The sequence below is a fragment of the Pelodiscus sinensis genome, chromosome 1, assembly GCF_049634645.1.
Source record: "Pelodiscus sinensis isolate JC-2024 chromosome 1, ASM4963464v1, whole genome shotgun sequence".
NCBI classification, from domain to species: Eukaryota; Metazoa; Chordata; order Testudines; family Trionychidae; genus Pelodiscus; species Pelodiscus sinensis.
The window spans coordinates 213785020-213800037 of NC_134711.1; the positions used below are offsets into that span (position 1 = coordinate 213785020).

Sequence of the window (15018 nt, forward strand, 5' to 3'; positions counted from 1 at the left end):
GAGCCCCCACTGATTAGAGAGGAAGAGATCCATGCATGGGGGGTACGGCTTTGGCAAGCAGAGAATCATGCAGTGTGCATACCCACAAGTTTCAAGTTTACTTGCCTGAGCAGTGCCTCACCATCTACAGTGCTATTTATACCAGGGGTGGACAGCCTGTAGCCCACAGGCCGCACGCAACTTGTCAAGGCAAGCCACTAACAGGCCACCAGATGGGGTTGTTTACCTTGCATCCACAGGTACAATTGCCTGCAGTTCCCATTGGCTGCGGCTCACCATTCCCGGTGCATGGGAGCTGCAAGAAGTGGTGGCCAATGGAAGCCATGGCCAATGGGAGCTGAGGGTGACCACATTGACAGCTGCAAGGGAAACAACCCATCTGGTGGCCTGCCAGTGGCTTACCCTGATGAACCATGTGTGGCCCACAGGCCACAGGTTGCCCACCACTGATTTACATCCATGTAGGCAGATCGGGAGGAGGTGAGCTGTGTAGTAAGGAGTGCACCATCATAAGGAGTGTGCATTGTAGATGCAATAGGGAAAACATTATCTAATTCTATAGGAGTTATTATGATATTTAAATTACTTTTTATGATTACTTCTGCCTTTTGGTAGACTTTAATATCCTATCCATTTTTTCCCTTGAACAGCAGAGGAAGTAACATGAAGTTAGCAAAGTTAATTATTAATCTTCATTGTCAAACAGAGAATTTGTTGTTATGTGACAAATAAAATAAAAGGAAAGAGAATCAGATTTCCAGGAAGTACCTGGGAAAACAGTTCCCTTATCATTCCTTTTTGGATTTATTTCTGTGAGGTAAATATTAGTTTTTAAAAATATCGGGTCTCAGAATCATTTCCTCAGATATTTCACTTTTTTAAATGCATATTGAAGTGTTATAGAATACTTTTACAGCAGCTTTTGAACAGTTTCAAAGATTTGTTTTGAATAGTTAAACAAAAGCTAAACAAAACAGTTAAACAAAAGGGCTACGTCTACACTGGCCCCTCTTCCGTAAGGGGCATGTAAATTTCAAGAGTCGTCGTAGGGAAATCCGCGGGGGATTTAAATATCCCCCGCGGCATTTAAATAAAAATGGCCGCCGCTTTTTTCCGGCTTTTAAAAAAGCCGGAAAAGAGCGTCTAGACTGGCCCCGATCCTCCGGAAAAAGCGCCCTTTTCCGGAGGGTCTTATTCTTACTTTGAAGTAAGAATAAGACCCTCTGGAAAAGGGCGCTTTTTCCGGAGGATCGGGGCCAGTCTAGACGCTCTTTTCCGGCTTTTTTAAAAGCCGGAAAAAAGCGGCGGCCATTTTTATTTAAATGCCGCGGGGGATATTTAAATCCCCCGCGGATTTCCCTACGACGACTCTTGAAATTTACATGCCCCTTACGGAAGAGGGGCCAGTGTAGACGTAGCCAAGCAAAGGATATCTCTTCAACCTATTCAGAAGTAAAACTGACTTCTGAAAGAAAAAAAATAAGGACTTTGAATCCAATCCCAACACTATGCAAACATACACAGAGATAGACATTACAAAGAGCTCTCTATCTCTACTAGCAACTATTATTAGCAGACTAGGCTTCTGATTTCTCATGCTGTCATGAAATCTAGTTGAAATAAAAGAAAGAGGGCATGATTAGGAAAGGAGACTTTGGATATTTTTGTCAGCTTTGCAACAGCAGAGAAATGAAAGTAAAACTGTGAAGCTACCTATGGAAATTCTCTGAAATCAAGAAGAGTTAGTTCATGTGTTGTTTCATAGTTGCTTTTTGTTAAATTTAGATAACGAAAACTCATCTTCCTATGACCTGATATGACCACAGACATGTGTGCTTCCAGTTTGCATCAACACCGTATGAACCGACTAGTGACAAGATCACTCTGTAGATGTCATGAGAAAAAGAAAATTAAAAGTAGAGCTGATCAGGATTTTTTCATTTCCTCCCTCTCTGCCCTCCCGCCCCCAAACGTTGATTTGTTTCAATCAAAACCATTTGCAAAACAGGCCAGTTTTAGCAAATCTGATTCAGAAAATTATTGGGCACAAACATTTCAATAGTGTCTGATTTTGACCTTTTCCAAATGAAATGTTTTGAGAGGTCTGAGTTTGTTTTAAAATTGTAGTAAATTTAGACAAAAGGGCTACGTCTAGACTGGCATGATTTTCCGCAAATGCTTTTAACGGAAAAGTTTTCCATTAAAATCATTTGCGGAAAAGAGCGTCTAGATTGGCACGGACGCTTTTCTGCAAAAGCACTTTTTGCAGAAAAGCGTCCGTGCCAATCTAGACGCGCTTTTCCGCAAAAAAGCCCCGATCACCATTTTCACGATCGGGGCTTTTTTGCGCAAAACAAATCTGAGCTGTCTACACTGGCCCTTTTGCGCAAAAGGACTTTTGCCCGAATGGAAGCAGCATAGTATTTCCGCAAAAAACACTGATTTCTTACAGTAGGAAGTCAGTGCTTTTGTGGAAATTCAAGTAGCCAGTGTAGACAGCTGGCAAGTTTTTCTTGAAAAGCGGCTGATTTTCTGGAAAAACTGGCCAGTCTAGACACAGCCAAGGATTTTGAAAAGCTTTATTGGTCAATATATTCATTTCTGTTAATGGGACAAAGTACATGTTCAAATCATTGACTTGAGTGGTGCTGCTCAGGTATAACTGAGAAAAGTATGGTTCTGTTGTGTTCTATTTTACATTCAGTAAGTTGGATTCTCCCATTTAAGTATCTCTAACTGATGACACGTACAAACTTTGTTGATTTTCTTGTCACCTGATCTTCATGTCTTTCCCCCGACCTGTTAAGACAGTTTAGTTTAGATCTTCAGTGTAACTTAACGGGAAGTAGGCACCCCAAGTCTTATTGACTTCTAATGGGATTTGGGCAAAAAAATTCCTTTAGATATACTTGAAAACATCAGCCTTTTATTAATAAGTTTATTAATGAAACAATTTATTGGGATGATTTCTACTAACAGAGTTCTCTTATTCCCCATAGTAGATAGTATTTGCACCCATTAACAGGAATGTTGATGTAAGAGAAAGCACAATTTTAGGAGTGATAAGGCACACCAGAGAGTTACAGAACCCACCCAATTAGTAGCCAGACCAGTGTAGTTTGAAATCTACTGCCCCATGTCAATAACAAGGGCAGCTACAAAACACCTACATGGGATCCAAGTGTAACCACCACCAGGAGGGCTTGATCCTGGGACCTCTAGAGCTTAGTACAGGAGCTGCTACGGCTTGAGCTGTAAAACCTGATCTGGCTCTTAGCTTAAGCTGTAGAAGGCTATTGATCTTATCTGTTGCTGTGGTCTAGGTGCCACTGCATGGGACAGTGAACCACACCAGGGGTGCATCTAGACTGCAGAGGTTTTTTTGGAAAAACGGCCATTTTTCTGAAAAAACTTCACCTACGTCCACACTGCAATTGCATTCTTTTGAAAGAACACAGGGGTTTGTCTGACATTGGTAAACCTCATTCTACGAGGAAGAACTCCTTTTCCGAAAGAGCTTTTTCAGAAACAGGTGTGTGTGGACGTAGACGAGGGAGTTCTTTCGAAAAAAGAGGCCTCCAGGAAAAAGCACATAGGCCGTGGTGGACACTGCGTCCCAACCAATCACAGTTCTATAGTTCCTGTTTCCTGCAAGCTCTTAAAGCTGTAGGCACCCTGCACAAGCCTTGTGGCAGGAAGCTGACCCTGGAGCAGCACCCTGATCATGCAGCTCTCCCTGCCACAGACCTGCTGACCCATGGCACAGCCAGAAGCTCCCCGAGAGCCTCCTGTCCTTCCAGGGAACAGCACCAGGGGTCCCAGGACCCACCCAGGAGCACCAAATGCTGGGCACCCTCCTGATCTGGGGTGGAGCTGCGGGGGCAGGAGGAGACCTTGAAGGATCTCCACACCAGCCACAGAAATGTGGACATTTATGGGCATTTATGTGTCCAGAGGGGACACCACCCCCACACCCTTGACCAAGTCCGGAGCAAGGTAAAGGAGCTCCGGAAAGGGTACACCCGGGCCAGGGAGCACAGCTCTTGCTCCAGAGCGGGACCCCACTCCTGCCCATACTATAGAGAGCTGCACCAGATACTGGGGGGCTAGGGAAGTCCTTTCCCTATCAGTACTGGTGGATTCGGGCTTGGAGATATCCGTGATCACCTGGCCGGAGCTCCTGGAGGAGGAGGAGGAGGAGGATGAGGAGCAACAGCCGCTGCAGGAGAAGGAAGACAACGACACTGGTAGCGTGGTCACCCACACAATAGAGCCAATACTGCAGGCCCTGGACATCTCCCAGGCATCATCTGACCCCAGGGAGGGATCATCAGGCGAGTGCTCTCAGTGTGTCACACACACAGGGCAGGGGAGGCGGGCGCCAAGGGGATGGGGTGCGATCGTCGCGTGGCATGCTCGGCCTGGACAGCGTGCTGCTGTCCGTGCACATGCAAGCATGTGCAGCAGCAGTGTGCGCCACGCGGTCTCAGGAGCCAGCCCCGGAGCAAACACAGGCTGTTGCTCACAGGCTAGGGGAAGGCCCCACACGTCTGACCCCTGGGAGGGATGTCCTTACCCTTTCAGCCACCACTGGAAGCAAGCTGGATACAAGGGCACACGCACGACCCCACTCAGACCAAGGAGTGTTGTAGATAGCACATGGTCATGCCCACATATGCACAAGACACCACCTGCTTCCGCGGACAGTGCTCCCAGGTGCGGATGTATGTGTTGGCCCCAGGGAGAGCCAGGCCGCTCCAGGCCCCTTTCCCACCCACGGGATCCCACAGTGGCCAGACACTTCCCTGGCCTGCTTGTCCATGCAGGGTAGGAAGCGGGCAGTATGGTCCCCTGGGAACCTCGAGGCCCCTGTGAGGCAGGGCCTGCTGTGCAGGCCACGCATAGCCTTGCTCACGGGGCTTGCTCACGGAGGAGGGCATGGCCTCTGGGACAGTGTCTGCTTGGATGGATGACTGACCGCCTCTCCCTCTTTTCCTACACAGCCAGACCAGCTGTTTCTGAGGAACGATCCACGCCATCAGAGGCAGCTGCCTGAAGCCAGGGGAGCCGCATGCACTGGAGGGAGCACATGACCGTCCTGAGTGATATGCAGCAGACCCTGACCCAAAAGTTCCAAGATGACGCCAAGTGGTGCAATCGCATGTGGGACCAGCTTGTGTGGCAGGGTGAAAACACGTGCCACCATCCAGGAAGTGATGGCATACCCGGGTCCTGTCCCCGCTCCTGCTCTCCCCACCCCTGCTTCCCTCCACCTCTGCCCCCTGCCAGCCCTGACCCCGCTGCAGCCCCTCCCCACCCCGCCCACCCCACTGTTGTACCAAGCCCCACCCAACCCCAAGTTCATTGAGGTCCCCGGACCCAAGGGGTCACTTCCAGCTGCACCACATGCCACACCCAGCCCTGAGCCTCCCTCCTCCCTTCCCCCACCCAGGTTCTCAGCCCGCCTCTGCCCCAGTTACTTTTATTATGAAAAACAAAATACAAAGTTTTTGTTGCACTCCCCCATGTCGAGGCATGTCAGAAGGCACCTGAACTTGGTCTTCAGGCATCCAAAGGTGCACTCCACCTGCATGTGGGCCCAGTTCAGGTGCATGTTGAGTTGTTCCCTTGTGTGGTCCAGGTGGCCAATGTAGGGCTTCATAAGCCCCGGCATGAGTGAGTAGGCCATGGCACTAACGATACAGAGAGGCATCCATACGTCCCCTACGCAAAAGTTCCTCTAGGGAAGAATGTTCCAGCCTCCAGCTTGTGGTACAGGCTAGAGTTCCTAAATATGTGGGTATCATGCCCGGCCCGACCACCCTACAAAAATGTCTAAAAGCTGTCCCCAATGGTCGACCAGGACCTGCAGCACCATGGAGAAATATCCCTTCCTGTTTATGTACTGGGTGGCTCAATGCTGTGGTGCACAGATCGGGATATGGGTCCCATCGATCGCTCTTCCACAGTTCAGGAAGCCAACGACAGCAGATCCAGCCATAATTGGGTCCAGGTCTCTGAGGAGGATGACCCTGCACTGCAGGATGGAGTTGATGGCCCTCACCACCTGCAGAAGGATACATAGAAACATTCAAAACAGAGAATGAGAGGGGGTGCTTTGGCCCTTGGGAGGTGCTTGTCCCCCACCCCCCACACTCCGCCCCAAACACCTCAGGAGCCATCCCCTATGAGGCTGCCCTCCCAGCAGCAGGGCTGTGTGAGGGTGGGACAGCACAACACTGCCCCACCAGGGACGGGCTTTCCCTCCACACCCTCTTCACCCCTCCACTCCCTCTCTCTTTTCCCAAGGGGCCCCCTTTTCCAGGACCCCCCCTCCCGCAGGGAGTGCACCCCGAGAGTACCTTACCTCCATGAGGAGGACCCCGATGGTGGACTAACCCATGCCAAACTGGTGGCTCACCGACCAATAGCTGTTGGGGGTGGTGAGCTTCCATACGGCAGTTGCAACCTTCTTTTCCTGGGGGATGGTGGGCTGCAGGTGGGTGTTGCATCTCCAGAGGGCAGGGGTGAGCCAGGCACACAGCTCCAAGAACATGGCCTTCCACATGTGGAAGTTGTTGAGCCACTGCTGGTCTTCCCTCTGCTCCATCATCAGCCGGATCCCACCAGTCAGAACTGGTGTCCAGCCTCCAAAATTGTGTCTCAACCATGGGGTGTGGGAGCAAGGTCATTGCTCCCGCATCCAGGCAGAGGAACTCACAGATGAGCTGGGAGTTGAGCTGCTGAAACTGCTGCAGAACCTACAGCATGGTGGTATAGGGCCATCGCATGCCCAGGGGTAGCTCTGGCTCCATAGCTAAAAAGAAAAAAACACTGTGGCATCCAACAAAGCTGAGCAACCAGAGCATGCACTGCACAAGCTTTGCTGTCCCTCAGAGAGGTAGGCAAGCATGCAGCAGAACCTGAGAAATGGCTCAGATAGCCTTAGGCAACAGCACCTGGAAGTAACTACTGACCTAATGTCCTGGGTGAAGCGGTTCTGGGTGGCCTTTTATGCGAGAGCATCCAATGAGTGTGGACGCTCTTTTTTGAAAAAATCAGATTGCTTTTTCAATGCGCTTTTGAAGTGTGGATGCTCTCTTTCGAAAGAAGATTTTTTGGAAGATCTCTTCCAAAGAATCTTCTTTCGAAAGAAGCTTGTAATCTAGACGTGTGAGTGTGTGTGAGTTACACAAGCATGGATAATTGATGTTGGAGAAAGAAGCTAATAGCCTAGGTTAGGCAAGGAAGTCACAGCGTGTATATAATTTCCACATGTATAATAGGTATGAAGAACTAAAAAAATGGATCTTTAAGAAGCAAACATTCTAAATCAGCAGAAGGCTAAAACACACAGGGAAGTACCACTACTCTCCTTGAAAGTGTCCCTTCGAAGCCCCAGCTTTTGTTGTTAATTATCAGTGTACTGAAGTATAAAAAGTGTTGAATTAAAAGGTAGCCAAGGATAAGACTGTCCTTTATTCTTACTGACCAATTAGATAGTTACAGAGCCTCCACAGTGTTAAAAATACAATTCACAATGGCTAATTACATGTGTAATTAGTGGTGATACCTGGCAAGTACTGACAAACAATTTATACAGATCATCAGTACTGCATAGTATCTATGGATATGATCTTCCACTTGCCTGCCATATAACTTATAACTGGCATGAATCAAGGCCAAAATACTGTAATGTTTGTTTCCTGCAAACTTCCTCAGACACTTTAGTGGAAAATCAACACTTCCAGTGATACTGTTTTAACCAAATTCTAATTATGTACTCAACATTGGTATTGGCTCAATACAAAGATATCTGAGTATCTGCCTCAAGGAAGTCATTTTTCTCTGTGTTGTTTCATTTAATGGAATCTGTGTACAATCCTTTATAATTTTCTGTTAGCACTACACTTTTTAGATTTTGCCAGAACAGGCCTTCAGCGTTTGGATTCTTAGGCCAGTCAAGAACAGAGCTCTTGCAGATCCTTCTCCTTAGCCTCAGGTACCGGGAATGCTGCAAGACTGGTTCCAGTAGAATAAAGACAATCACATCTCTATTCTCATCCATTAATCTCTGCAGAGCTATATAAAAAGCTGTTTTGAAGTTCCCATTTTTTACATATCTTTCGGTTAGAACAAATACTGTCTTTCTGCTGTGTTGGATGCTCTGTGCAAGGTTGTCAATGACAGCCTTTCCTGGCTCCCAGTCTCTGTCCTCCAAGCAAAGCAGAACTTGCTTGTCTTCACTTTCCTCTAGATGAAACCGTAGTTCATTTATTACCCAGTCAGTTACTGTTATATCCTCAGTGTCGTACGCGATGTAAGCATCATACAGAGCTTTGGTCATGCCAAGAGATTTATATCCTTTTAGTTTTGCTGTACAAAAATAGTAAATATACCAGGCATCCCAATAAAATAAGTGTTTCGTGATAGCTGTTGTCATCACAGTCAAAATAATAAAGAATGATAAAGAAAAGCATATTGCTGCAACCGTATCCAAAGTACAGGCATATAAGTCTAAACTTATGATGCTCTTCCCTCTTTGATCTCCAGGTGTTGCACAAATGACATCCGTTGCCAGTCGTGGGATACTAATATTAATATAATAGTTTATCCAGTGTATGAAATCAACAGTTGCACAGGTGCACTCAAAAGGGTTTCCTTGTAAGTCCAAAAGTTGTATATGAATTAAGTTTTCCGACTGAGGTATTGACTGGTTTATGGAAGGCAGCTGGTTGTAACTTAAATCAAGGTGCAGGAGGCTGCTGGCTCTGTGGAAAAATCCATCAGCAAGCTGCGAAATCTTATTGTGTTGAAGGAATAGTCTCTGAAGAGAAGCTGTGCAGTTTGCAAGATTATCAGTCACAAAGGACAAGGCATTTGAGCTGAGATCCAGTAATGTGAGGTTCTGAAATTGTTGCAGGGCTGTCCAGTCAAAGTGCTTTAATTCATTGTTGTTTATGTGGAGCTCAGTGAGACTTCGTGGCAGGCCAAGGAATGCCTTGGTAGGAATTTCATGAAGTCTGTTGTGGGATATGTCAAGATGAGTCAGGTTGTAGATGTTTTTAAAAATATTTATGTATCTGTTATCTCCATTTTTCCATAAAATATCGAGGCGGTTTCCCTTGAACACTAACTCTTTCAGGGAGCTGCTCGTTAGATTGGGCTCTGTGAGTGTAAAAATTTCATTGTAACTTAAATTTAAAACTTTTAGATGTGGAAGATTTTCAGTAAATCCCAATCTGTGTGTTATCCTTGACACAATAAAATAGTGCACGTTGTAGCTGAGGTCCAGTACTTCTAGTTTAGGCAATTCATAAAATGCATATCGATAAGCCAAATCAAGTTTATTAAAAGACAGATCTAAATATTTGAGATTAGGCAGAAAGATAAATTCTGTGCCATTCAATGCTTGGCCAATGCCATTTGAGGACAAATTCAAACAGGCTATTTCATGGAAATCTTTAAATTGTTGTTGGTCAATGAAAAAAATACTATTTAAGCTCAGATCTAATGATTTACCATACATGCTACACTGAGGTTTGATTAAATGAAAAATGGGAATCACACTACTACTGGGTTTGCCTTCTGCCAGTAACATACTATTTACTGATGGCTCAAGTTCAGTATCTGTGGAACGACTTCGAATGACATGATTTTGGACTGATTCTCCTCTAATGACACTGTTATTATTGCCATCTACTAGAGGCGATATCCTGTTGTCAGACAAAGAAATTATAGTCAGATTTCCAAAGAGATGAAACACACTGAGATCAATTTGCTTGATAAAGTTGACTCCAAAATTGAGGGTGTGCAGTTTGGTAAGCTTTATGAGGGGCTGAAGGTGTTGGCTTTTAAGTTCCTTGAACACATAACCTCTTAGATGAAGTTGCTGAAGAGAGACCAGGCTGGAGAACTTGTCTGAAATATTTATATACCTGGGGTATGATTTCCTGGCATAGTTAAAAGATAAATCTAGCACCTCCAAATGAGGTAGCTGGAGTAAAAACTCTCCAGAAGCTATTTCCTCTATTAAATAGTTAAATTCAAGATATAGCACCTTTAACTGTATTGTGTTATAAAACCAACTGGCAGGGATGCTAGTGAGAGAGGTGCTGGAGAGGTTTAAATTCTGTAAATTTTTCAGATCCTGGAAAGCAAGAGGATGTATTTCAATGGCAGAGTCCCCACTACAAGGTTCACATGGGTAGGGGGCATTATAGCACCTTGGACAGTTCCCACTTAAGTCAAGGACTTCTATATTAGACAGTTCATTCAAATCATCCCGGTTGATGGTTTTGATCTTGTTGTTGCTGAGGTAAAGTTTCCTTAGAGAAGGAGGCAGGTTGCTTGGAACTCGGGTCAGGTTGTTGAAGGAGAGTGACAGGACTATCAAAATAGTGAGGTCTGAGAAAGCCCCGTTGTCTGCAAGGAAAGGTTTTTCACAGGGATTGCCATAATAACAGTTCCCGTCCATATAGAGTTCCTTCAATTGTGTGAGTTCTGAAAAATTTTTCTGATAGACAGAGAGGATGCTGTTATAGCTCAAATGCAGTGAGGTTAAGGACAATGGCATCCCAACTGGTATTTTACACAGGCAGTTTCCATCAACTAGTAATTCCCGTAGCTTTGTTAAGTTAGCAAAAGCTCCATCTTCAATGACCATTCCTTTTTTACACAAATCATGAACCTCTTCCCCTGCCTCAGAATACTGGTTCCTGTTTAGATCTATTTTCATCAGATTATTCAGGCCCTGAAAAGATTTTTTAAATACCTCCTTTATAAGGTTGTCTGAGAGCTTTAATTCTGTTACATTACCATCCATTGCGGGAGGCACACTTCTCAATTCACGGGCACTGCAGTCAAAAATGATGGAGGAGTTATTCTCACTGACATCACATGGCATGGTTCTGGGATATTTGCTCTCAGCATGAGTTTCTGAAGTACCATAAGCCAGAAGAAGGAGCCATATCAGATTTGGGATTGTGGGATTCATGTAGCCCTTAAAAAAGAGAGGATTCTTTTAATAAAATAAAATAATAATAATAATACATAATTAATAGGTAGCATGTGTATAGCAGTTATGAAAACAGCATAAGTCAGTCCATCAATTCATGTGCCAAGAATTGCAGAATGGATGCCTGAATTTCTGGTGCTTTAATGTAAAACAAATTTAAAGGGCCTGACTTTTTAAGGACAGTGCCATGTAGTTTCTGAAAAAAAGGCCTTGTCTCAGCATGAATACCCCAAAATATAGGCGACCCAAATCACTAATCTTTTTTTCTACATTGTAGCTATGCTTTTAATGTTTGCCTTCATTTAACCCTCCCATTACAATCGCAACCACAAAGACAGTTGCAAGGCTGTTAGGAAATTATATGTACAGGCAGTCCCCGGGTTACGTACAAGATAGGGACTGTAGGTTTGTTCTTAAGTTGAATCTGTATGTAAGTCGGAACTGGCATCCAGATTCAGCCGCTGCTGAAACTGATCAGTTTCAACAGCGGCTGAATCTGGACACCAGTTCTGACTTACATACAGATTCAGCTTAAGAACCCCAGGCATCCCCAAGTCAGCTGCTGCTGAAACTGATCAGCAGCTGATTCCAGGAAGCCCGGGGCAGAGCAACTCTGCCTCAGGCTTCCTGTAGTCAGCCGCTGGGCAGTTTCAGCAGCAGCTAACTTGGAGACGCCTGAGGCAGAGCAGCTCGGGTGCTGCTGGGTTGGTCCAGTAGCACGGCCGTTCCTCGACGCTACTGGACCAACCCAGCAGCACCTCAGCTGCTCTGCCCCAGGCGTCCTGATTCAGCCACTGCTGAAACTGATCAGCAGTGGCTGAATCAGGACTCCTGGGGCAGAGCAGCTGGGGTGCTGCCGGGTTGGTCCAGTAGCGCCAAGGAGCGGTGCTGCGGGACCAACCGGCAGCGCCCCACCTGCTCTACCACAGGCCCCGGGCTTTGCTCCACGTCTCCCTGGTCTGCTGGGGGGGCACTAGCTGCGTCCCCCCCCAGCAGACCAGAGAGACGCAGAGCAAAGCCGCGGAGGACCCGGGCCGGACCGCGGCGCTTCCAGATCAGCTGGAAGCGCCGCGGGTCCGGCCCCAGGTCCTCCGCCTCTTTGCTCAGCATCTCCCTGGTCTGCAGACCAGGGAGACGTTGAGCAAAGCCGCGGAGGACCCGGCTGGACACGCGGCACTTCCAGCTGATCTGGAAGCGGCCGCGGGTCCGGCCTCGGGTCCTCCGCCGCTTTGCTCCCCGTCTCCCTGGTCTGCTGGCTCGTCCAGCAGACCAGGGAGACGGGGAGCAGCTTTTCTCGCCCCGGAGGAGGCGGGCGGCGGGACCAGGCGTCCCGCCGCTCCTGTCCTCCAGGGCGAGAAAATCCCCGTTCGTAACTGCGGATCCGACATAAGTCAGATCCACGTTACTCGGGGACTGCCTGTAGTATAAAAATTAATTATAATGACATCTTAGCATCATCCAACTTGTACACAGTATAAGGCAAGTGTCTTGTAGATAAAATAGGGCATGTTTATGTAATTAAAGATTGTCTCATAATGCATGTGCCCGGGGAACTGAATTAAGATTGCATGGGTAAACTTAATTATGACATTTCCTAATTTTGAGTGATTTCCTTTGGAAACATCATGTTCTTTTTAATGTGGCATTTTTCAGTCTTTTTCTAAAAAGCAAACTGAGCCTCCCTCCCACAAAATCTTGCGTTTCATAAAACCACATTCTCACCCACAAGGATCATCAGACAGGTGAGATCTTTAGGATGTACTACACAGTCCTCTCTTGAGCTAATGGAGTAACTAGCAGCATCAGTAGGCTGGGATCTTCTCTGCGAGAGACAGATAAGGAACTTATTACATTGGTACATTTATCAGCTATTTGCTATACAGGAGAAGAATGTTAGTATACAGGAATCTGGGCTCCTGGGTTCTGGAGCAAGATATTCTCTAGTGACTGTAGACCTCTTTGCTTCTTTCCCCACCAATAGCCCCGACTTCTGCCCCGTACCCTCACATGTATGCCCCCCACCTGTCCCCTCTACTTTCCTATGCAGGCTGCTCCTCTTGCCCTCTGTTCTCTCTGTAGCTTGCTCTTATCTCTGTTCTTCCAACTCTTCTCACTTCTCTACATTCATGTCAGGTTGCTTCCCTCTTCTCTTCCATGCTTCCTAGGTATCACAGGGAATGGGGAGCTGGGGAGCACTGAGGGCACAGTGGCAATTTCCTGCTCTCAATTTCTGGGCCCAGTATCAAAATGGCTTCCACAAATAACAGGGAAAGCCCTGCCCCAGCCCCGGAGCTTGGGTACATTCAAAAATAAACAGCCCCAGTGTTTTCAGTAATAAGAACGGCCATATTGGGTCAGACCAAAGGTCCATCCAGCCCAGTACCCTGTCTGCCGACAGTAGCCAATACCAGGTGTTCCAGAGGGAGTGAATCAAACAGGTAATGATCAAGCCATCTCTCTCCTGCCATCCATCTCCACCCTCTGACAAACAGAAGCTGGGGACACCATTCCTTATCCATACTGGCTAATAGCCATTAATGGACTTAACCTCCATGAATGTATCTAGTTCTCTTTTAAACCCTGTTATAGTGGTAACCTTCACAACCTCCTCAGGCAAGGAGTTCCACAGAGTGACTATGCATGTATGAAGAAGAACACCCTTTTATTTATTTTAAACCTGCTGCCCATTAGTTTCATTTGGTGGCTCCCAGTTCTTGTATTATGGGAATATACTTTTCCTTATTCACTTTCTCCACACCACTTATGATTTTATATACCTCTATCTATTTTAGTCTCCTCTTTTCCAAGCTGAAAAGTCCTAGTCTCTTTAATCTCTTCTCATATGGGACCCGTTCCAAACCCCTAATCATTTTAGTTGCCTTCTCTGAACCTTTTCTAATGCCAGTATATCTTTTTTTGAGATGAGGAGACCACATCTGTACGCAGTATTCAAGATGTGGGCGTACCATGGATTTATATAAGGGCAATATTCTCCATCTTATTCTCTATCCCTTTTTAAATTATTCCTAACATCCTGTTTACTTTTTTGACTGCTGCTGCACACTGCGTGGACGTCTTCAGAGAACTGTCCATGATGACTCCAAGATCTCTTTCCTGATTTGCTGTAGCTAAATTAGCCCCCATCATATTATATGTATAGTTGAGGTTATTTTTTCCAATGTGCATTACTTTACATTTATCCACATTAAATTTCATTTGCAATTTTCTTGCCCAATCACTTAGTTTTGTGGGATCTTTTTGAAGTTCTTCACAATCTGCTTTGGTCTTAACTACCTTGAGTGGTTTAGTATAATCTGCAAACTTTGCCACCTCACTGTTTACCCCTTTCTCCAGATCATTTATGAATAAGTTGAATAGGATTGGTCCCAGGACTGACCCTTGGGGAACACCACTAGTTACCCCTCTCCATCCTGAAAAGTTACCATTTATTCCTACCCTTTGTTTCCTGTCTTTTAACCAGTTCTCAGTCCATGAAAGGCTCTTCCCTCTTATCCTATGACAACTTAATTTACATAAGAGCCTTTGGTGAGAGACCTTGTCAATGGCTTTCTGGAAATCTAAGTACACTATATCTACCGAATCCCCCTTGTCCACATGTTTGTTGACAACTTCAAAGAACTCTAAGGGTATGTCTAGACTACATGGCTCCGTCGACGGAGCCATGTAGATGAGTTTACTAGACATAGGAAAATGAAGCGGCGATTTAAATAATCGCCGCTTCATTTACATCAAAATGGCTATCACGCTGTGCCGATCAGCAGTTTGAAAGCACAACAGGGCAATCTGGACGTGCCACAGTCAACAAGGGAAGCCTTTGTCGACTGCTCCGGTATGCCTCGTGAAATGAGGGTTACCAGAGCAGTCGACAAAGGCTTCCCTTGTCGACTGTGGCACGTCCAGGCTGTGCCACCAAACAGCTGATTGGCACAGCTCGGTGGCCATTTTGATGTAAATGAAGTGGCGATTATTTAAATCGATGC

General features: G+C 46.1%; 1 protein-coding gene across 5 annotated transcripts in view; it reads right to left on the bottom strand.

The window, feature by feature from the left end:
- Nucleotides 1-5436: 5436 nt before the first annotated feature.
- TLR8 (toll like receptor 8) overlaps nucleotides 5437-15018 on the bottom strand; it is a 30478-nt gene continuing 20896 nt past the window's right edge. For 2 of the 5 annotated variants that reach the window (XM_075914807.1, XM_075914816.1), the window contains exons 3-5: nucleotides 12744-12839; nucleotides 6368-11002; nucleotides 5438-6067 (exon numbers count right to left, since the gene is read on the bottom strand). In XM_075914807.1, coding sequence (XP_075770922.1) covers nucleotides 7859-11002; nucleotides 12744-12752 — 3153 coding nt within the window. In that variant the 5' untranslated portion in view covers nucleotides 12753-12839 and the 3' untranslated portion in view covers nucleotides 5438-6067; nucleotides 6368-7858. Of the gene's footprint in view, nucleotides 6068-6367; nucleotides 11003-12739; nucleotides 14768-15018 lie in introns of those variants that run through there. The other 3 variants (XM_075914798.1, XM_006122794.4, XM_075914831.1) reach the window with 3 other exon arrangements.